Below are 23917 nucleotides of genomic sequence, written 5' to 3'. Positions count from 1 at the left end.
CCCCATTCGGAGGCCAGCAACCAGGTCCTGCCAGTTCCTTCTGGACTGTCAGAGCCAGTCATAGGATCTGGGAAGAAGCTGGGCCTGCCAGAGTGCCTCTGGGACCAGGATGTGCTCACTCCCCATGTCCTAAGGGAGGCCAAAGGGACCAGTAGGAGAGATCTGATTAATTAATTCCTTTCCCACACATTTTTTTTTTAAAGGTGTCGGAGGCCACCCGACAAACCACATGGAGACACGCAGCGCTCAGTCAATTCATCACCACGTTTATTGCCTCATCGTGTTCCAAGCCAAAGTAGGGGGCCCGGCGATGAGGGACTGGAGGCAGTCTCCCTAAGGAAACCCTTCAGACTCCAGCCCCGAGCACACAGAAAGACAAGGATATATACCCCAGACCCCATACAGATAACATTCATTGTGTACAATCATGCATAGCACAGGAATGAAACAAGTTTACAAGGTAGCAAAGATCAGGGTACAAGCTCTGCTGATAGAGCAAAGAACATCATACACCTTCATCAGAAGTCACATCCTGCCTGCAGGAATGTGGGATGAAAAGTCTTGTGCCTTCAGTCTTCAGGACAATAAGCACAGGAAACAGGATTAGATAAGGGACAGCCTCAGCCTGCTGCATCTCATGTCGGGCCAGGGCCACTGGCCCCGACATAAAGGTTTACTTTTTTAATCTGAGAGGCAGGCCGAGCTACAGAGAGAAGAAAAGAGGGAGAAAGAGAGAGGGAAAGAGGGGGAGAGAGAGCTCTTCCATCCGCTGGTTCAATCCCTAAATGGTGGCCAAGGCCAGTGTCAGGTCAGGCTGAAGCCAGCAGCACATAACTCCTTCTGAGTCTCCCATGTGGGTGGCAGGAGCCCAATCATTTGGGCCACCTGCTGCTGCTTTCTCAGGCACATTAGCAGAAAGCTGGTGCTGTAGGTGGCAGCTCAGCCCACTGCACTGCAACGCCAGGCCTCCCCTCACAGTGCTGTAACTGTCCAGCAGACATCTGCTCTTGTGGTCTCACGGGGCCAGGGCTGATGGCTACATCACACAAAGGTGCCTGACTGGCTGGCCGCTCAGCCCAGGGCGATACCCCAGAGTAACCTGGCTGTCATTTCTGGAAAGGCTGGAGACACACGCGGAGCTCCTTGTCACCTCCCTGGATCACATGGTGGTGAGAGCTCTTGAAATCCCCAAGCTCAGACAATTGAGGTGGACAAAGAGTAGTTCCTTAGCCTAGTGTCAGGTGGCCTTGAGGGGTTTTTACTCCAGGGGGCTGGCAGGAATGGCCAGGGATGAAGAAAACGAGATTACAGAAGCCACAGACAAGTGCCCTGGATCAGGTCCCCACCACCCCTGAGTGGGCTGCAGGGCTTCATGGTCTCAGAGCTGCTCTTAAAGAGGCTATGAGAGTCACAGGAGAGAATTATGCAGAGGCACTGCGCCAACTACAAAGCAGGGCTTTTTGTTTCAAATATTTTAGCAACAACATTCTACATAGATTCCAATGAAAAAATTAAAGCAGCATTATTCATACATAATTTATATTCTAAGGAACAGTGTGATATCTATGATCAATGCAAATACATCAACGCTGAGTGTGTTTTGATCAGTGACCTGAATGAGCGTTCACAGTGCCTAGTGTGGAAAACCCGGCTGAGTAGTAGCCTGCTCTCGGGACACTCCTCAGCTACAGTCACCCAAGAAACAAAAGGAGTGGGGGCCTGAAAGGTCAGCAGCAGCTTCGCCCTGCACATTTAGACCAGGTGAGCAGACAGGCCAGGGATCCGCAGCACAGCCTGGCAGCTATGACTGAATGCCACCAGGTGTGGGGATGTGGTCCCTGGGGCAGGGCGAGGGAGGCGCTGTGCTGGCTCCAGCACCCAGGAGCAGGCTGGAATGTGTCAGAGGCAGTGTGACAATGCTCCTAACCAATGACTGCTCTGGGTGCTCTGCTGCTTTGCTAAAAGATGCATGGATTCTGTTTCACAAAAAGAATTTTCAATTTAAAACATTTTTAAAAATGTCTTTGAGAGCCAAGCTCTTGCTCTGCTGTCCAGGCTGGAGGGAGGCGTCACTTACAGGTGAGATCCCACTGCTGATCTGCATGGGAGGTCTCAGCAGCTCCATGTTCCCTTTGTAGGCGCTGGGTGGTCCCTGCTCAGAGGGGTCACCATACTGACGCTTTAACTGAGTGTGTGCCTTGACCAGCAGCGCACACTAAGGCCCAGAACTCGCAGGCTAACGATATCCTCCCGTCTCAGCCTCCCAAGTTGCTGGAACCACAGGTGTGAACCACAGCACCTGACTAAAACCACTTATTTGATGTTTAACCTAAGTACTTAAAAAGAAGCAAGAATCAGCAAGTGCTGAAACCCAGAATCCATCACCTCAGTCCACCACGAGGCCCGGTCTTGGGGAGGCTCCCTGGGAGGATGTGGGACTCTCCAGGGTCTTAGAACACAGGTGGGCCACTGTGATGGGCCACTAGGGTTAGTGCCCACAGCTGGGAGACCCGAGGCCACGCACACTCACCACAACGGTCACAGCTTTCCGGTGCCCAACAAAGTCCATGTTCGTCTTCCAGCCCTCCCGTTCAATGATCTGGGCGGTGGGGCCAGAGTTGTTCATGGCGTGGGCAGACACCAGGTAGTGCCCATCAGGTGACCAGCTGAGCCGCAACACATGGGTCGTCCCGCCACACTGAAAGAAACACCTGTACTTGAATGGAGCACAAGGCCAGTGCTGGGGCTAAGTCTCTGGCCTCAGAGAATGAGACTCTGGTTTACACATGTTATGACGGTGAGACAGTGTGCTGCAGGCTACACTGACAGCCATCACTCCGGTCTCTCCAGATGGTCTGACGCAAAGGTCCTCTGTGAGAGGAGTGTGGGAACTGCAGCAGCCTCCGCCCTCCATGGGAGCCGAACAAGGACGGCAGGAAAGGCTAGGTCCTGTGGGGGTCACAGCACGGCCATCTCTGACCTGTCAACACTGGGCGGGCCCAGTCTGGACACTGACCTGCAGCTTCTGCACAGCACCTCAGCAGGTGCCATCTGCAGAGCAGCCTCCGGAAATGCTGAGCAGAGACCGAGCCTGGCTAACGCTCAGGAGCCTGGCCGGAGCCTGTGTCTGCGGTGCAGCCAGCGAGCGTGAGGGAGCCCGACTCCACATTCAAGTGTGGGGAGGACACCCACAGAGGAGAGGAGGCTTGTGAAGTCCTACACAGCTGCAAAAGGCCGCGCACAAAGGCAGGTTCCCCTACCCAGACCGGGAGCAGAGGCATTGTTCCTCCTGCGAGTGAGAGGATGTTGGTCTAATGCAAGCCCCACCGTGGTTCCAGGGCAGCCTTGAAGATTTAGAGGTTAAGATCTTGACACCTAGACCGGAATGGGACAGGACAAAGCTGGGTCTGAGTGCAGTGACAGCACCTGCCTCAACTTCCAGCCCAGGCCACCGATCGAGTGGGATGGGTCACCCAGCACACTCTGTGGAGTGCTGCCAAATCCTGCAGGTCTTCAAGAGACGCTGGCAGCTGCCTGCTGCGTGGAGCCCTGAGAACTCCAGAAGGCATGAGTGAGGTCCAGGTCACCTGAAGCAGGGAGGTGTAGCTAAGGAGGGCAGGACTAAGCAAGATGAAAATCCGTGCTCCCAGATCCAGTCGGGAGCTGATATAGCTTAGGGTAGAACTGAACCCATGATTCTGACTGTCTTCCTGCAGCAAGCCCTGACCAGCAGGAAAAAGCCCATTCGTCCTCAACTCTTCACTCACATGTCCCTTGCTCTGAGAAGGCTGACCAGACACAGCTACCCTTCCTGAGCCATGTCTGCGCCTCTGAACAACACCATCACCATATCTACAATGGGTGTGACGGTCTCTTTCCCACTGGGCTTTATATATTATCGGCAGTGACTCCATTTCAATCCACTTTTATGTCCCTGTATCTGCTGCTGCCTCACATACAGCAGGCACTTCATAAGTGTCTAATGACTAACAACAACCTTGAAATCAAACTCAAATAAAGGACAAGCCACTAAAATGCTGCGGAAGCCACTGCAGTCCCATCTCCAGACATTTTGCAAACCCTACCACCATCTCCACTGGAGGAAAGTGGTGTGCTGGCTCCATGTACGACCAGTATCTGTACAAGACAGTCCCTCTCCCCTTCCCTCAGTGAAAATGCCACACAGTAAGAAAGCATTTCATTCGCGTCGTGGCAGTGAGCTAGTGACATATAATGCAGGGACATGTCTAAGGTTCCCTCAGCTTGAAAAATCTATAAATCTTTTTCACTTCAAAGTTGGATATTAAATGGCTCTTTAGAACTGAAATGATTTTTAAAAAAAATCATTAGAGAAGAGAGGAGACACACAGCGTTCATTCACTGGTTCACTCCCGAACGCCCACAATAGCCAGCACTGGGCTAGGCTGAGAACTTAGCAAGAGGGGAGTGGCGGGAACCCAACTAAGACCAAACATCTGCAGAGCCCAGGAAGGGGCCAGAGGCAGCCGCTGGGCCAAACCCTTCAGTCCATCCCATTACCTCGTCAAAAGGTTTGGTGATACTGGTCTCCAACTGCCAGTCCAGCGTCCTCCACACCTTCAGGCTGCGGTCGTCGGCTTGGGAGGCGATGTACTTCCCCACAGGGTCCCAAGTCAACCCTTTCACCAAGCCAGAATGACCTCTCAGGGTAGCTAGGATTTCTGTGAAGAAAACATGAGAAACGTAGAAAGCCTGACCTAGGGGAAACCAATGACTCAATATACCGACCAGCCCCTACACCTGGGCACAAGCAGGGGAGCCCCCTAATCTGACCTCTGCCCAGGCAATAGCCACCTTAAGACAGGACCACACCCTGGAGACAGGCACTGTGACTTCCCTCCAGACACAGTAAACGCTGGCAGGTGAAGGCCTCAGGCGCCTCCAAAGGGGGAGGCAACAGAGGCACAGGCTCGGCTAGAACCATTTATTCTGCCCTCTTGCTGGACCTGCAGCTGGTGGCCCTGCCTGTGTCTGCCCTCCTGGGCTGTGACGTCAGCACTTCTTAGCAGCTCCCTTACAAGCAGCAGACCATACAGCTCAGGGGGCCAGAACCGGGCTAAGTGAGTCTCCTAGAATTTGTGGGTACAGACCCCTTGAAGACGTATAATTTAAATGCTACCCTGGTCTCTGAAACTGCTCTTTGTGGCCAGACCAAGTGTTCCCACACATGCTGACAACTTTCATGGAGTTAAAGTGACTTGGCTCCACGTCTGTGGGGGATGCACTGTAGTCCATGAGGAAAACGCACTCTAGACATAGAATGGCGACCTCAGAAGTATTTTACTGGCTACACACTGCAGTGCTAGGTCAGATTTCACAGGACAAAGAAAACTCATGTTTTGCGAAACTGACTTTGTGTTCACCTGCACCTGTTCAAGGGCTTCACAGAGACAGCAACGGTGGGAGGGGCACCTGGTCCCCAAGGCCAGTCCAACCATGTGCTACCCTCAGGATCTGAGGCACGATCCTACCACTCAGTTACTCTTTTTATTTAGCATAAAGCTGCTTTTTGAAACCTTAAACAAATAGAACTGATAAAGGGAAAAAAGACCCGGGTTACTCATGAGACACCCATATCCCTGGCCACTGTGAAGTACATGCAGCCACCAAGACTAAGGAGACAGAATCCCGCCGCAACCCCCAGCGCTTCAGACACGGCCAGTCGGAGAAGACCCCACACCTGGGAACTTCACCGCATTCCAGATGACGACGGTGTTATCCACGCTGCAGGAGGCCAGCCAGGCGTCATGGGGTGACCACGCGACATCCATGACATCTAGAAGAGAGGGCCTGTGGTGAGCTCTTCCGCCTGGCACAGGCTCTGGCGGGGTGAGCACTCGGCAGCACCCTGGTCTGCTAGCTGGCCCAGCGTCTCGGGGTCTCTCCTGAGGACACCTGACCCGGGACCGCCTGTACTAGGGTTTGGTTTGTTTTTAAAGCCAACCTGAAAAACTTCCTCACTAAGGCTCGTTCATTGGTCACAGAACTTAAAGCATCTTATGGATCCCAGTGCCCCATTCCTTTTATAAACAAAGTGACTGATGACACAGTTCAGAGCTTGGGCGCCACGTGGCATCATACCCATGTACGAATGTAACTGTGGTTTGAGTTTTCCTGGGTCCGGGCCTCTGGCACGCTCCTCAACCCCAGTAACTCGCTTTGCAGTTGTGACCGGGCCTTCCCCAGGGAACCCACCACACAGACACAGCAGGGAAGGCGCTGAGCAGAAGCTCAGCACCCAGTCGGCCCAGCTGAACGACTTCACCTTCAGGCCCTCCTGCTCGTGAACCAGATCTGCCCCTAAGCCCCTGCCAGGAGCACCCCTGCCCTACAGAGCCCCAACAGGATTCATCATGCTCACTTCTCTGTGATGTGGTTCTCTCACCTGCGAAGTGCAGATTACCAAACACATCCTGTCCTCATGGGGCTACTGTGAGGCTCTGAGGCGAGCACCTGCCACAGCTCGGTGACAGGCACACACCGAGGCATCGGGAGAGGTCTGCCACGATACCAGCGATGACCATGCCTGTCCTGCCATCCTGGGGTGAAGGGCATGGTCTTGCTTAGCTTTCTAGCTTCGGTGCCTGGAGCAGAGCTAGGGTACATGGAAGAATGACTGGGGAATTGAAGAAACAAACGTAGCAGCAAGTTAGGAACTATCTAATTCTTCCCTGCCGTAAAATTTTTAAAATGAGATGTAAGGAAAATATTCAAAATTTCCATTGTGCTATTTTCCATGTTTTCCCTTTGCTCTTCAGCGGCAGTAAGACAGATTTCTGTGCGCTGCACTGCACTTGGTTTCACACCGTGCAGGCACTGGCACGCTGCACTGCGTCTTCTTCCTGGCTTCTCTTGCTGTGCTCTGTACTCGAGGCTGCTGAGAGCATTCACTGCCGTAAGCTGACTACCACAAGCAGACCCATCTGAACACGGAGCATTAACTGGGTTCCAGCTTTCCATGCCAATAAACCACATGTGTATGTCACTCTACACTCTAGATGTTTTCTCTGAGACTCATATCCCAAAGCGGGGACCTGGCCAGAGCATCTTAACATTCTCAAGGGTCTGGATCCTCAAAATCATCACTACTATTCAAAGACCTCTATGGCAACAGACATGGACATTACATGATGTATACACGTGTCCAGACACCACAGGGTACCCCATAAATATGTATGACTTTTATGTGTCAGTTAAAAATATAGAAATTATGGGGAAAAAACAATTGTTTTTATGCCTTTACATTTCTATAAGCTGAGCATGCACTCCAAAACTCTTACCAGCAATGAGGATTATAATGTTTTTCCTTCTAATTTATTAAGCATATTTTAATCAAACTCTTTATTTTTAAAGATGTATTTATTTGAAAGGCAGAGTTACAGACAGAGAGGGAGAGGGAGAAAGGGGGGGAAGAGAGAGAGGGAAAAAATCTTTCATCTGTGCTGCTTCACTCCCTAAATGGCAGCCACATGAAGCCAGGAGCCAGGAGCTCCATCCGGGTCTCCCACGCGGGTGCAGGGGCTGGAGCACTCCGTCCGTCCTCTGCTGCCTTCCCAGGCACACTAGCAGGGAGCGGGATCACAAGTGGGACAGCCAGGACTCCAGCGAGCATCCATATGAGATGTCAGCATTGCAGGAGGAAGCTTAAACAGCTTGTACCACAATGTTGGCCCCTTAATCAAACTTTAAAAATCTTTTTACTTGGTGCTGTGGTGTAGTAGATAAAGCAGCTGCCTGCAACGCCAGCATCCCATATGGGTGTCAGTTCGTGTCCTGGCTGCTCCACTTCCAATCCAGCTGTCTGCTAACAGCCTGGGAAAAGCAGCAGAAGATGGCCCAAGTACTTGGGCCCCTGCTACCCGCATGAGAGACCTTTAAGAAGCTCCTGGCTCCTGCCTTCGGCCTGGCCCAGCCCAGTCATTGTGGTCATCTGGGGAGTGAACCAGCAGATAGAAGATCTTTCGCTCTCTCAATCTGTGTCTCCCTCTGTCTATAACTCTTTTAAATAAATAAATATTTTTCAAAAAAAATCTATTGACTTGAAGGAGAGAGACAGTGAGCACTTCCATCCACTGGCTCACTCCCCAAATGTCTGCAACAGGCAGGAGCTGGGAACTCCATCCATGTCTCCCACGGGGCTGCAAGAACCCAATTATTTGAGCCACCACTGCAGCCTCCTAGGGTCTGCATGAGCACGAAGCTGAAGCTGAGTATCAAACCCAGGTAGTCTGAGGTGGGACACAGGCATCTTAAGCTAAAGGCCTGTCCCTTAAGTCTAATACTGACAAAAAAACCTTTAAACATTTATTCATTTATTTGAAAGGAAAGTTACAGAGAGGCAGAGACGGAGAGATCTTCTATTTGCTGGTTCACTCCCCAAATGGCCACAACAGCTGGAGCTGCACTGATCCGAAGCCAGGAGCTTCTTCCAGGTCTCCCACATGGGTACACGGGCCCAAGCAATTGGGCCATATTCCACTGCTTTCCTAGGTGCATTAGTAGGGAGCTGGGTTGGAAATGGAGCAGCCAGGACTTGACCAGGTGCCCATGTGGGATACTGGCACTAAAGGAGGTGGCTTTACCCACTACACCATATCACTGGCCCCAGTATTGGAAGATTTTAATGTGAACAGTGAAGTGTTCTTATGTCTGTCTGTCTATTCTCTAGAGTTCTTTCTGGACTACCTGCTCACATACTGTGACTGTGTTCTGGGAGGTCCTCCTGTGCAGTGGGCCTAAGAAACAGAAACGAGATGCCTACAAAACCAATAGGAACTTTCTCCAGAAGCCAGAGTCCTGGAAGGGCAGACATGTGACCATCACAGTTTCACCACAGTACCCAAGTCCTAGGATGGGGAATATATGATCAGAGGGGAACACGGGAAACAGCCGTGATTTTCTTAGCAATTCCCCAGGACTATTCACAAGGCAGACGTGAGCTGCACATTGTACCTTTCTGCACTGTAAGAGTTTTCTGTAGGAAATGCTATTCTTTATTCTCCTTTGTGATTTCTACTGCTTGTCAACTGAATATTCCCCCTGCTAGAAGTCCGATAAACAGTCAATTCTATGTTCTCCTGGTTTAATTATTTGGAATGTTTACTCCTGTAATACCTGGGATGTATTTCTGCGTGTGCTATATTTAGTAGGCTAACCTGATCTCTCCTCCCTCACGAGCTGCTTAGTGGGCAGGATGTCATGGGTGGGAAAGAACTCTCTTGCTGTTTTTCCTGCTGACACCTCCTAAACAACACGCCCAACTCTTAGGTACACTGCAGCCCCACGGAGTGTGCGGGTCTGTCGCTGAAACTGCGTGTCCCCATCTGCAACCCAACGTCTCCTGCTGCCGCTCTCTGAAGTCACTGCTGCTTTTCCAGGAAGTCCACAGGGGACATGATCTCCCCTATGCTCCAGGTCTGCGGTGTCTCTCTTCAGACTGCATATACCACTCCCTTTCCATCTCCCTGTGGATCTGACATACTGAGACCCGCACTTCCCTCCAAGACTTACACTTCTGGTCACTGTTGTTCTCATCCTTCACTGACTTCAGAGGCTCTTGGTTCCTCAAACTCCTCCAATCACCGTGGTTACTACCATATTTATCTCCTTCCAAGACACAGCCCTGCAAGCCTCCTCCCAGCCCTCCCACACTCCAGACAGCTCTGAGCTTCCAGGCTACCCTCGCGCCCAGCAGTTCTGTACCACCGCCAGGAGCCAAGGTCCGCTTAGGCGCAGCACTTCCATGTGGGCTGCCCGCCCCAGTGCTCACCTGTCCCTCTGCAGCCGAGATCCCATCACCATGCCCACTTGCCTCCTGCGTCTTCACAGGTGCCAGACAAAGCCCAGCCTGCTTCCGCTCAGCTCACACCCCCCCACCCAGGCTTTGACCCACCACCAACACGAACTAAACTTGACAGGGCCACTGTGGCGTCCACGCTGCTGCCCCTCAGGCCCACGTGACCCCCTTCCCTCTCCTTCAAGGGCTCCCTCCAGCGCCTTAACCGCCTCTCCCGCTCAGGTTCTCTAGCCAGTTTCCTTGCTCCAAGTCTCCATCTGTAGACTCTGCTCCCACCTGAAACTCTGCCCTGGACTCAAGACTCCCATTTCCCAGCGCCTACACGGCACAGGCATCACACCAGCAGACAAAGCGTGCCTATGACCAAACTCCGAAACATGGGCCCCCATCTCAGCTTGCACGAACTGCATCCTACCCATCATTCAACCCTACAGTCAGTGAAGAACTGGATTCCTCTGCTTATCTCATACCCTGGGTCCAATCTCCCAGGCAATCTGCCTCTGAGCACTTCTCACCATTTGCAGGTTACAACACCTGTGCTAAGCCACACCGTCAGTCACTTTTGCTATCACAGCAGTCCCCGTGACAGACTACACACAGCCAGGACAGGTCTCAATCGCCCTGCTCACAAGCACATGGAGCCTCCTCTCTCTCAAGAGGAGCCTGCACAATGGCCCTGCAGGCTCTCCCGCCACTCCCTCTACCACCCAGGTGGCTCCCTCAACAGGACCTTGCCCTAACTGTCCCCTCCTCCTGAATGGCCACATGGCTGTCCCCCTCCCTCCACTGGGTTGCCCCTCCAGCGTCACCTTCTCAGGGAGGTCTGCTTCAAAACCCCTGGTTAACATGGCACCCCTTTCCTGTTGAGCTCCCCAGCACTCACGTTCTAGTTCCATGACTTTCTCCCTAGTTTCCTCCATGACTATTCTTACTGCCTCGTCCCTTGTACAAGAATGGAAACTCCTTGAGGGAAGAACAGCGTCTGGGAGGCTGGCATTGTGGCATAAAAGGTTAGGTCACCACTGCTGTTCGAGTCCCGGCTGCTCCACTTCCAACCCAGCTCCCTGCCAATGTGCCTGGGAGAGCAGTGGAGGATGGCCCGAGTACTGGGCCCCACACGCACATCTGACTAGAAGAAGCTCCTGGCTCCTGGCTTCAGTCTGGCCCAGCCCTGGCTGGTGCAGCAATTGGGGAGTGAACCAGCGGATGGAAGATCTCTCTCTCTCTGTTGCTCTGCATTTAAGAATGGTGCCTGGAATGTACCAGGTTCTCAATCAAAATATGTCACATGCGTGAAGAAACATTAATTTTGGGGGAAAAGATGTATTTTATTTAGTCTTTCCATTTATGAAGTGGTCATTTTATACCTGTTTGGGGTTTCTTAGAGATTTCATATACTTCTTGGTAAGATAATTCCTGGAGCTCTCAATTTTGACCCTATTGTGTGAGAGTTCTATTTTTTATCATGCAATATCCTAACTATCACTAGTGAAAGATAATTAAAAATTAATTTTACCTGAGGCCAATTTGGACTAATTTTGTCGGTGTTGAAAGTGACTTTCAGTGCTTTCTTTTGTTATGAGACCTTCATTTCTTTGGTTTTGCTTGATATGAAATAATGCTACCCTCATTTCAGTCTTTGTCTTATTTTCTGGCAGATGTTAATTCTGATTTCTGTTGAGTTGTACTGCAGAAATTCCAGAGGCACAAAAACAAGTGACAGCATCTATCCTTGTCTTTTCTTGAAATAAATGGGAACCTGGGGCTAGCACTGTGGCACTGACATCCCATATGAATGCTGGTTTGTGTCCTGGCCGCCCACTTACGATCCAACTCCCTGCTAATGGTCTGGGAAAAGCAGCTGAAGATGGCCCAAGTTTTTAGGCCCTGCTAGCATGAGAGACCTGGATGAAGTTCCTGGCTCTGGTCTGGCCCAGATCTGGCCATTGTGGTGATCTGGGGAGTGAATGAGTAGATGGAATCTCCCACTTGCTCTAACTTTTATTTTTTTTTATTTTTGACAGGCAGAGTGGATAGTGAGAGAGAGAGAGAGAGACAGAGAGAAAGGTCTTCCTTTGCCATTGGTTCACCCTCCAATGGTCACTGTGGCCGGCACACTGCGGCTGGCACATCACGCTGATCCGAAGCCAGGAGCCAGGTGCTTCTCCTGGTCTCCCATGCGGGTGCAGGGCCCAAGCACTTGGGCCATCCTACACTGCACTCCCAGGCCACAGCAGAGAGCTGGACTAGAAGAGGGGCAACCGGGACAGAATCCGGCACCCTGACCGGGACTAGAACCCGGTGTGCTGGCACTGCAGGCAGAGGATTAGCCTAGTGAGCCGCGGCGCCGGCCATGCTCTAACTTTTAAATACATAAATAATTATTTAAAAATAAGTAAATAAATGGGTACCAGGCTTAATTGTGAACAGTAATGTTTGCCATTGGTTTTGAAAAGGAACAAGATTCTGTTATAGTTTCTATAATTTTTTTTAAATAAGATCTTTCTTTGTTATGGTTTATTTTATTTATTTGAAAGGCAAAGTTACAGAGAGAGAAAGGGAGGGACAAATTTTCCAACTGCTGGTTAACTCCCCTAATGGCCAAGCCAGGAGCCAGGAACTTCTTCTAGGTCTCCCATGTTGGTGCAGGGGCCCAAGGAACATCAGCAGAGAGCTGCATGCCCCAACACTGGGGCTGGGCCAGACCCAAGCCAGGAGCCCAGGGCTGCATTCCGGTCTCCTATGCACTTAAGTCATTACCTCCTGCCTCCCAGTGTGTGTATGAACAGGAAGCTGCGTTAGCAGTGGAGTGGAGATCTGAACCCAGGCACTGCAATACAGGACATGGGCATTCCAAGTGATGTCTTTTAACTGCTGCACCACAACACTGACCACAGCATTTTCTAAGAAGTATTTCTCTTAGGAAATGATACTGAATTATCTAATAATCATTTTAGAATACCTCTTAAGATGACTCTCTGGACTTCCTTATTTAGCCTCCTAGTATGTACGTTATTTTAGTAGGTTCCCATGCACATTGCTTTTTTTTTTTTTATAGATTCTATTTAATTTATTTGAGAGGTAGAGTTACAGTCAGAGAGAGGAAGAAACAGAGAGAAAAGTCTTCTACCTGCTGGCTCACTCCCCAGATGGCTGCAATGGCCTGAACTGAGCCAATTTGAAGCGAGGAGTCAGGAGCTTCTACCCAGTCTCCTACGTAGGTGCAGGGGCCCAACCACTTGGGCCATCTTCTGTTTCCCCAGGCCATAGCAGACAGCTGGATCGGAAGAGGGGCAGCCAGGACTTGAACCAGTGTCCATTTGGGTTTTTGGAATCACAGATGGAGGCTTAGTCCATTACACCACAGTACCGGCCCCTACACTAAATTCTAACACTATAAACCATATTTAATCATAATGAATTATCACTCTCAAATGTTATCCTATTCACTAATATTGTTTCTGATTTTTCTTCTCATATTAATTTATGCTTTTATGGTTATTATTATCAGGTTTTAGAAACAGGGTATTATCCTCCTTTGAAGAATGCATTCTATTTAATTTTTTAAAGTTGTATTTAGTTATTTGTTTGTTTTATAAGGACTTACTTATTCGCTTGAAAGGCACAGCTACAGAGAGGCAGAGACAGAGACAGATAGGTCGTCCATCTGCTGGTTCACTCCCCAAATGGCGTCAATAGTCAGAGCTGGGCCAATCTGAAGCCTGGAACCTGGAGATTCTTCTGGGTCTCCCACACAAGTGCAGGGACCCAAGGACTGGGCCATCCTCCACTGCCCTTCCAGGCCACAGCAGAGAGCTGGATCAAAAGTAGAGCAGCCGGGACTAGAACCAGCACCCACATGGGATGCTGGCACTGCAGGCTGCAGCTTTATATGCTATGCCACAGCGCCAGATCCTATAATTTTTTTTTTTTTGAAGTCTGAACATGCATCGACAAATAATTTAGGATCAGGAACCCTCTCTGAAGAGAGTTTTCAATTTTTCACTAGGTCAGGTTTTCCTAATCATATGGTTATCAATTTTAAAAATATGCATTTTCTATAAAATTATCTATTTCTTTTAGCATGTTGTTTGGTTTTTAATTTTTTTTTTTTTCATTTTATGTGAAAGGCTGAGAGTAAGAAAGAGAGAGAGAGAGAGTGAGAGAGAGAGAGAGAATGGATATCTTCTATCAGCCGGTTTGCTTCCCAAATGACTGCAGTAGCCAGGGCTGAGCCAGGTTGAACCCGGGAAGTCAGTGCAGGTCTCTCATGTGGGTGGCAGAGACCTAGCCACTGGAATCATCACTAAACACGCCTTCCAAGATGCACAGTAGCAGGAAGGTAGAATCTGAAGTAGAGCTGGGACTCAAAACACGATGCAGGACATCGTGTCCCAAGCAGTGGCTCTCAACTGCTGCGCCAAAGACCTGCCACTTGTTTTGCTTTTTAGCTTAAGAGTATAAACATTATATTGGGGCTGGCACTGTGGCACAGAGGGTTAAGCTGCTGCCTGAAGTACCAGCATCCCATATGAGCACTGGTTCAAGACCTGGCTGCTCTACTTCCGATCCAGCTCTCTGCTATAGCCTGGGAAAGCAGAAGATGGCCCAAGTCCTTAGGCCCCTGCACCCACCCAGGAGTAGGCTCCAGGCTCCAGGCTCCTGGCTTTGGATCCACACAACTCCAGCCACTGAGGAGTGAACTAGCAGATGGAAGACCTTTCTCTCTCTCTGTCTCTCTCTCTGTCTCTCTCTCTTTCTCTCCCTTTCAAATAAATAAAAAAAATACATCTTTAAAAAAAAAGGCATTATATTGTACTCTTTGATAATTTCTTTTTCTGCCTGGGTTAAATGTTTTTTATAGACTTTTTACTTTTAACTTTGGGTTTTTCCTTCCTACCCCCAATTCAATATGCCAAGTATCTTTTTCATACTTGGCTTTTCAGGGGCCTAGCACTTTTTGATTCATTTTTCCCCTTATTCTTCTTGAATAGTTCTTCCCAGACCTGCTCTGAGGTCCAGTGAAAAAGGACTGGCAGGTCCTCCAGCTGAAGGCAGCTAACATCACCTGCCTGGTAAAGGAGATGGACACACGGGATGGTGGTGGGCAGCAAGAAAGCTGAGGTCATGGGCTTGGGCCGACTCAAGTCAGGGGTCCTGTGGAAGTCCTCATCCCAGCCCATCTCACACCTGACTACCCTCAAAGACATGTGTGCCATGTGCCACAGAAGCCCAGTTACACTGCTCTGTGAGTTGCTGTGAAACAGGGGCAAATTATACCTTTTATTGTCATCAAACAATAACACTCAGCTACCATTTCATCCTTCGCCCACGGGACTCCCTCTGCAATCACCAGGACATGATCTGTTCACTTTCTGCCTGTCTACGGAGTACTTGATGAGCAAATGCTGCCAAGAGACAGAGCTCACGCCGCCCAAATCTCTCATCCTGATCCTCTGCCCACACGCTGCTCTAGACTCAATCCTCAAGTTTTCTGACATTTCCTCCCCACCATTAAGGCTGGCACATCCCACCCCGAAGGAGTTTCTCTGCACAAAACCCTGCAGTCCTTACGTCTCAGTAGGGGACACCTCTGGCCATCCAGGCACCCAGCCAAGAACCTACATCAGTCCTCCCTGTGCTCTGTAAACCAGTCTCCTCTTCTTCCTCTGTCTCCCAACTACCCCAGGCCTAGTTCAGGCCCATGCAGCCTCCCTCTGACCCACGGGACCCTAACCCTTTCTCACACAGCTGACAAGAGTGACCTCCCTCCTGCGCTTCAAAGCTTTTAATGGCCCCCATATCTTCCTCATGAACAGGTCAAGTGTGTTAGCAAAATGGCGCTGTCTTATCTGTGGCCCCATCGCCATCTTGCACAGTAAACGTTGGTCCTAAACCAAGCCTGGCTTGCTAGAAAGTCAGGTGACCAAACGGCCCAACCACAAGCATCAGCTCCACCCCGACCCTAACGGGCTTTGTTGCTCCCACTTCCCTAACCCCTGCAAGACTAGGACAGGACCCGCTTCCCATTCACACGCTCTCTTGAGCTTGCTCTTCTCTCTCGACCCCCTTCTCCCTTTCGCCCTCTCTCGCCTTCTCCCTCCAGCCCGTCGGGTTTCCCCCACTAGACAATAAACCTTTCCTTTAACTCCGGTGTTTTGTGGTGGTCCTACAAAGTGAGCCTTCCCTGTCCCAGCCCTGCCTGCTTGGCTAGCCTCACTCTTGGTTACTCCCTGCCTTGTCTGTAAATAGCTAGCCATAGTGAAATGCTTCCAACTTACCAATCACACCAAGATTTTCTCGCTTCTGCCTCCCAATCCTCCCCCCAAAAAAACCCCCTTCAGTCTCTTCCTGAGCTACACCACAGGCTTCCCGAGAAATCTATGCTGCAGTCACTCTGGCACCTCGGGACCTAGCCAAGCACAGCGCATGGGCTCACACTTCTCACTGTCCACTGACCTTCCTCCTCCTGGGTCCAACTCTGTAAAATGTGCCTCTCTCCATACCCCATTGACTTTAAACACTCTCTAACCACATTCTAGGTAAAGTTGAGAAACTTTGCATGGGGCACCTGCGGGCTGGTTTCTGGGGAATAAATAAAGTGCGCTTACGGACTCAGTGATCCACTGATGAAGGTACTGATTCAGTTCAGCAGGATAAACAGCAGAAGGTGGGAAGTTCTACATTAAAGATATAAACATATACCCCATGAGGGCAGCAGTGGAGATGGTGACTGCACAGGCCTTGAGGGACAGGCAGGGGTGACCGATGGTGAGGGGAGGGACAGCCCAGACAGAGGGCAGCTTTAAGGACAGTCGCAGAGGGGACGTGGAGGTGCTGCTGCCAACCCAAGGCAGCTGCCAGGGATGCCCACCCGGCCCGACAGGCCATCCCACTCACCGCCTGAGTGACTCCGGAGGATGGAGACACACCGCCACTGCTCCACATTGGCAAGCTTACCACTGGAGCCAAACACGGTGCTGGGGCCGATGTACCTGTGTGAGAGAGCAGTCAGACAGGCACTCATGGCGGGGAGAGGGCTCCAGAGGCTGCACAGAGATGCTCCCTGTAGCGCAACTTATCATGGCAGACAGAACAAACCAAAAACAGACAATGGCTAGAAAGCACTGGCTGGCTGGTGAACAAAAGGGGCTGAGTGGGTAAATTATGATCCATGCACTTGATGAAGACTGCACAGCCATCACAAATCTTGCATGGGAACATGTTCTCAATGAATCATTAAGTGAAAGAAGCAGGCCACAGGACATCAGAGATCACATGATACTGCTTCTACCACTTATGCAAAGAGACAAATATGCATGGAACAAGGCTATCACTAGGCAGGGGAGATGGGTCAGGGGACAAGCAGCAAAATACCGAGATATTAACCATGGTTTTCTTGAGGTGGAGGGATTTTCAGAGATTTTTGTTTGTTTATATCTTCCTACTTTTCCAAATTGTGTACTAAATATTTATGTTGGTTATTTCAGATAGCAAAATCATCCCCCTGTAATGATTCGCACAGTCCTCCCTCAGACTTGAGGTGGAGAAACCACGCAACTGCGGGATAAGCAGGTGTGTAAGGCCCATGGCCTCTGCTAACCCCCTCGGCTCATGTAAAGCTGTTCACCAACACAGAAAGAGAGCCTGCCAAGGCAGGCGAGTAGGCTGAAGGAGATGCGTGCCTCTGCTCTCAAAGCCATGGCCACAGGGCCACTGTGGCTGAGTGATGGTGTGGGGTCGGGTACCCTGGCCTGGAACTGGCAGAGGGTGGGCTCTGGACCACCATTCCTGATCCACCAGAGCTTCATGACTTTCAGCCACTTTGTGTATTGGAGTTCCACATGAAAGCTCATCTGAGGAAGAACCAAACAAGTGCGGCCACCGTGTCAGCACGAGCAGGGGCCGGCCTGCTTTTCCAGCTGAGCCTGCAGCCCGGCGAAGGGCCGCTCCCGACTCCCAGTTCCTCTGTTCCTGACCTACGTGTGCTTTGCCATTTCTGAGGTCGGAGCTTGGGGGGACTTCAGCGGCAGGGTGGGAAAGGTGACTGTGGTAAAGACCAGCAAAGAAGCTTCTAAAAATAAAGTGTGAATAAAGGAAAATGATGCTTACGTAGCCCGCTTCCACACCATAATCAGTTTGTCATCTCCCCCAGAAGCTAAATACATCCCACTGTTTGACCACCGCACACAGTTCACACATGCTGGGAAGAAAAAAAAATAGGGTGATGAAAATCCAATAGTCACGCCCATTTGCTTTATGCAGAGCTTGGCAAGATGTAAAGGGTTTATAAAATCTACTCTGCCTAATCTATTTAAGGTATCTACTGTGAGACAGCCCCAGAAAAACAATTCAGTGGAAGTACTAACCTACTTGTGCTGTAATAAAAATTGCCAGAACAGTCTGGGGGTTAAAATATGTATCATCTGAGAATTGTTAGTGCTGAATCAAATAGTCAATTGGAGGCTGGTTCCCAAGAAAAGTGATAAATGGTAACTAAACCTCATGATTTCAAAAGGGCTATCTATTGATGAGATGGATTTCTGAGTAAGGATTATTCTCAAAAACGAGAGTGTGTGTTACAAAGGCTGAGGTTGCTTTTTCAAGACCTTCAGGGGAGCAGCTTAGTAGAGTATACAACTCCTGATTTCATCTCCCCCATCAGAGGCAAGCCTTTTAAATTTGGATTTTCTAAACCCGTCAGCACTGCAGATTGACTGAGGCTGCTCTTGTAGGCTAAGAGCAGCAGAAATTCCCCCAGGACCACCCACAGCTCAGCCTTTGGGAGAAGTGAAATACGACAGATGCTAACAACGTTGGAGCCAACACACAGCCTGTGAGTGACCTGTGCTCCGGGTCCCCAAGGACACTGAGTAGCATATTGGGAGGACAAGAACACACAGAGTGAAGGAAGGGACTAATGTCCAAGGGCCAGCAACTATGAATGGAGCACCTTGGGGCTAGGAAACTAAGGTACCATGGCAGGAAAGGAATCCATGACACTGGCTAACAGCCCAGAGGGTCCTGGTAGAGAGGCCCAGAGTGACACAGTGCTAGCCTGAGACATTTTGGTGAGTTGTCTCTTATGCACCCTTCCCCAGAACCCTATTGTGTCCAGGTCGCTGGCCCCAAAAGCCCCATGGAATCAGGCAGTAACGACTCATGAGCAGGAAATCACCAGAGGTACCTGCAGACTGTCCAAAGATGGTTCTGTGGGCGGGCCGAGTCTTCTGCTGAATAACTCACCCAGGTGTGCAGCCAACATCTGTGCCTTCAGACAGCAGGCCGAGGGGAGTTACCGCCGCACGGGGCCTTATCTTTCTAATTACAAACACATGTGCTAACCTTGGGCACTCTGCCAACACGCAAAGCCTGCAAAGGGCCACTCTGTAATACCTAAGTGATTGTCCATCTGGCAAAGCATCTTGGGAATATTTTCATCCTTCTCGTCATCCTCCTGGAGGACTGGAGACATATTCCAGATCACAACCTTCCCAGAATCCTGCCCTGGAAGGAAGGAGTATATACAGCTTAATGTGCAAGGAGGAGAAATTTGACACTGACACATAATATTAACTGTGGGAAGTCCTCACTCAGCTTCCATGTATAACAGACTAGACTAAGGAAACCAAATTTGAATTACTAAGGTGCACTACAGAAAGGAAGAGAAACAAGTACTCATGGAGACCCAAAGCAGCATGGATTCAGCAGTAAGCCAAGCCCAACTTGGCTTTATGGAAAGAACATGAATGGAAATTGGGGGTGGGACGGAGCTCTGCTTTGGTCTCTAACATGGGTCTACCGGGGCCCTTAGGAGGTCCTCATCCCTTCCCAGGATCCAGACTCCTTGTGGGTCCCAGGACCCTTTCAGCTCTGTGCACGTGCGCTCTAGAAAGCAAGGAGCAAAGCACAGTCCCTACCAGGATTTCCCTCCCTTTTAGACACTGCCTGGAACCCAGGGCTGTTCCAGAGCTGACTGGATGCTTTGAGATCCTAGTGTGAAATGTGCCCTGAATACAGAAGGGCTCATTACCTTCTTATCTGCTCCTGCAGTCACCCATAGGTGGGAGATTAACCGAAAGAGGGGATTTAGGGTTCCTGTGGTCCTAAGCTGCACTGCTCTGCTCAAAAGTCTATCCGTGCATTTTACTCATGCTGTCTCTTCCTAAGCTTCCCATTACGAATAACTAACAAAGGCACACGCCTTCACTTAAGTTTCTATCATAGGAGGAAAAACCGACAGACAGCTGGAAATGGGCATGCTACAGTCACAGTGACGCTTGGGCAACACGCAGAGCTCCTCAGCAACTCTCCCAGGCCTCGCTAACATGAGCAAGGCGGTGAGGTGTGGATGAAGGCCCCCAGCCCGGTGCAACACCCTTCTAGGAGGCTGCAGGCCCACTCACAGCACGCGGGCAGGACAGACAGGCCGCGCCACCCACAGCTGCCCTGCTCTCCCATCTGCTCTCCGCCTGGCCTGAGGATGTGGAGCTCCCAAAGGCATGTTCAAGGTGCCGCGGAGGGAGGCAGGCCGAGGGGAGGCCGCCCCGGAGAGCTGCTGGGGACGCTGGGCGCTCCGTGGGAACACACCTTCCATGATGAAACATACATCTCGTGTTCCGGTATGAAAGGTGGTGTTGTCTTTCCAAACAGCCATGTTAACTCAAGAAGTCTGGGCTTGAAGGTCCAAATTAATTTTAACATTCTCTCAATACATGGGAATTAGAATGATAAACCTGGCACCAAAAGATTTAAATAGTGCATACCACAGCAAAAATAAAGAAAAGAGGATTCTGACTTCACCCGTACAGAGAACGTGTTGTAACTGTTCACTTTAAATGAGCCCCATCGGTACTACAAAACAGCACACATTCTCTCCAACCAAGGGAATCAGAGCAAGGTGGCAGAGCTGTGATGCGCTTCCTTTTTTCACTCCCAGGACTTACCTTGTCCTCCAGTTGCAAACTTGGTCCCGTCAGGGTGAATATCGACTGAAAAAATTGGCTTGCCTGGAAACAAAGGAAAAAACAAACACATCTAACTTGGCTTTTATTCTCTGGAGAAGAGCAATATACTCAAAAAGTTTACAGTACTGCTTATTCAAGTAATCTCTCTGGTCACTACGGTTAGAACACATAACAGGCTCCAGACACATCACCTGTGGGTAAGTGTGGAGTGATCCAACGGTTTCATTTAAAGTCTCAACTGCTGGAAGGCATCAAGCAACATTAGAGTTGAAAATTCAACAGCGGGACAAAGCGCTCCATCACTACTGGTGACAGGGCCCACAGGGTGCCAGGGCACTCTCCTGCCACCTTCCGGGGACAGGGGTTAGGAAAGGCTGCTTGTGATGACAGCTGAGTCACAGGTGCACATGAGCAGACACATCCCTCTTACATGGGTCTGCACCTGGCGGGCAGCATGGACAGGGGAGCCCTCCCTGGATGCCAAGCAGGACAGCCACAGCACAGGGGTCTCACTTCCCACAGAACCCTCCGGGTGTCTGTGCTGCACCAAAGTCTACACAAGGCCCTTGGTGGCATCTCCTCTGGGCGACCCTCCTGCACAGTACGTGCTCCACAAGAAGTGGGGTGTTCGGGCTGTAGCTGTTAGTTCTCAGGAGCCCTCTAGGGCTGAGTAGGCAAAGCCCATGAAGTTGGACGGGCAGTGGGGTGGACTTAACTGGTGAGAATGCCCTAAGAATTCCAAGTCTACTTCCGAGTCCAGCAGACTGTGGAAGGCAATCTTGGAGCCTCATGTGGATGGGCATTTGTCCAGCTCTCTGGTCTGCTTCCAGGCTGAAAGTACGAGATCTACAAGTGCCCATCGGTTGTAGTGGTGGTTATCACCACATGCCCAGTGCCTGGTGAGTGGCAGCTCAGTAACATCTGTACTATGACACACCAGACACAGGACAACGGACTGGGCATCCGTGACTGCTGATGGAGACAAGGAGCTGTTGTCAAGCCTCTCTTAATTGATGAGGTGTGTCTGTCACCCTAGAGAAGGCAATGTGGACACTGGCATGAGGGCTGGCAGCTCCAGAATCACAAGTGCAGGTGGGGAGAGGCAGGCGGCAGCTGCCTGAGGGCCATGAAAATCCCGCCAGGGCTTCCAGGCAAGTGTGAAAAATCAAATGCCTGTACCCAAAAGACAATGTCCAGACATGGCCCAGGCGGCCCCCAGTTCACCTCAGCTTCCAGGCACAGCTGTACAGTCTGATCAAGCATGAGCTCTCATAACACAAGTGGGAACCGGCCTTCCTTCTTACATGGTACTAGCGGAAACAGCTGTGCCAGGCACTAGTGAGTAGGTGTGCCAAACACAAGCACTCTATTTTATCTCAGGGCATCAGTTAAAACCTTTGGGAAGTATGGAATTCATTCGAAATATCATCTCTTACATTTAGTGAATTCTGAAACAACAAAGCTACTACAACTGGTGCCTGTCACCATTAGCAACTACAGCCTGGTCCCAACTTCCCTTGGTTACTCCTAGGCCCACATTTTAGAGCCAGAGCTCTATGGAGACAGGTCAAGGTTAGCCAGACAGCTGCTGACCATCTTGCTAGTGCACATGCAAGGTACTCAAAGCTGTCACACACATACAGGGGACTCCAGTGCTGGTGTGTTCCAATCATTCTTTTCAGGGCTTCCTGTGACAAGCCACTGGCCAGCCTGAGCTCTTGTCAGCTTTGGAGGAGCGGACTGGTAGGGGAAGCACTCAGAGGTGGGGGAGGGAAGATAAGAGAATTTGCAAGCCATTCTCCCTTTAGGGCCTGGGCAGGGTAGACTCTTAATTAGTTTCATCTCAATTTTGAAGAGAATAATACAGAAATCTATAGGCAGTGGGCCGAACAAGGCAGGTGCTAAGGGCCCAGGTGAGAAGGATGGGAGGGCTCCACCTGGTGCCTTTTCATCCATGCACTCAGGTCTACACTGGCATGCCTGTGCTCTTCTTCCCTTAAAAGCTTGGAGGGGAGCAGTTGTGAGAAAATGGCTTCTGGGAGACAGGAAGTACTTTGCAGGAGAGCCTCCCAAAATATAGAAAGGGCATTTGGGGCTGTGGGTCCAGCCTTGAGTCATGCAGATGCTGCTGCTCCAATAGCCATGAGGAACTGTAAGACTGACAGAGGGTGGGGCCAGTGCTGGGGCATAGGGGGTTAAGCTGCTGCTTCTGTCTCTGGCTTCCCACATTGATGCTGGTTTGAGTCCTGGCTGCTCTACTTCTATTCCAGTTCCCTGTCAATGAGCCTGGGAAAGCAATAGAAGATCCAAGCACTTAGGTCCCTGCACCCACATGGGAGGAGACCCAGATGAAACTCTTGGCACCTGGCTTTGGCCTGGCCTAGCCTCAGTTATTGTGGCCATTGTGGGGGGTGAACCAGCAGATGAAAGTACTCCGTCTCTCCCTCTCTCTCTGCAACTCTTTCAAACAAACAAATTAATTAATTAAAAGAAAGACTGGCTGAGGCATCTAGCACTGAGGCCCAGGCTGTGAGCCCTGTTAGGCATCAGAGGGCAGAGACAAATTAGCACCACTAAGACTGCTGTGAAATTCAGAATGGAAGACAGTTTCTTTTCTTTTATTTTTATTTATTATTTTTTTATTTGACAGGTAGAGTTATAGACAGAGAGACAGAGAGAAAGGTCTTCCTTCCGTTGGTTCACTCCCCAAATGGCCACTACAGCCGGTGCTGCGCCGATCCGAAGCCAGGAACCAGGTGCTTCTTCCTGGTCTCCCACGTGGGTGCAGGGGCCCAAGCACTTGGGCCATCCTCCACTGCCCTCCCTAGCCACAGCAGAGAGCTGGACTGGAAGAGGAGCAACTGGGACTAGAACCCGGCGCCCGTATGGGATGCCAGTGCCGCAGGCAGAGGATTAACCTAGTGCACCATGGTGCCGGCCCCGGAAGACAGTTTCAAGTATGGTAAGGACAGCAGCAGGAGGGGGGAGACTTGGACCCATTAGCAAAGCCACCTCTACCAGGCTTCTTGGGGAAGCTCCAGCAGGCCAGCCTCCAGCAGTGTCTTCCAGCCAGAGCCACACCAGGGCATTTCCTGAGGAACTTTGCCTTTCCAAT

At 50.6% G+C, this 23917-nt stretch overlaps 1 protein-coding gene across 3 annotated transcripts in view; it reads right to left on the bottom strand.

Annotated features, from left to right (window-relative positions):
* Positions 1-23917, bottom strand: part of LOC133751906 (protein HIRA) — a 99330-nt gene that overhangs the window by 55733 nt on the left and 19680 nt on the right. The window contains exons 2-8 of one of the 3 annotated variants that reach the window (XM_062182114.1): positions 20782-20844; positions 19232-19342; positions 17948-18038; positions 16736-16830; positions 5720-5815; positions 4540-4700; positions 2531-2698 (exon numbers count right to left, since the gene is read on the bottom strand). In XM_062182114.1, the coding sequence (XP_062038098.1) occupies positions 2531-2698; positions 4540-4700; positions 5720-5815; positions 16736-16830; positions 17948-18038; positions 19232-19342; positions 20782-20844 (785 nt within the window). Of the gene's footprint in view, positions 1-2530; positions 2699-4539; positions 4701-5719; positions 5816-16446; positions 16516-16735; positions 16831-17947; positions 18039-19022; positions 19200-19231; positions 19343-20781; positions 20845-23917 lie in introns of those variants that run through there. The other 2 variants (XM_062182115.1, XM_062182116.1) reach the window with 2 other exon arrangements.

This window comes from Lepus europaeus, chromosome 23, assembly GCF_033115175.1.
Source record: "Lepus europaeus isolate LE1 chromosome 23, mLepTim1.pri, whole genome shotgun sequence".
NCBI lineage: Eukaryota > Metazoa > Chordata > Mammalia > Lagomorpha > Leporidae > Lepus > Lepus europaeus.
This window is presented reverse-complemented; position numbering and strand designations above follow the sequence as displayed.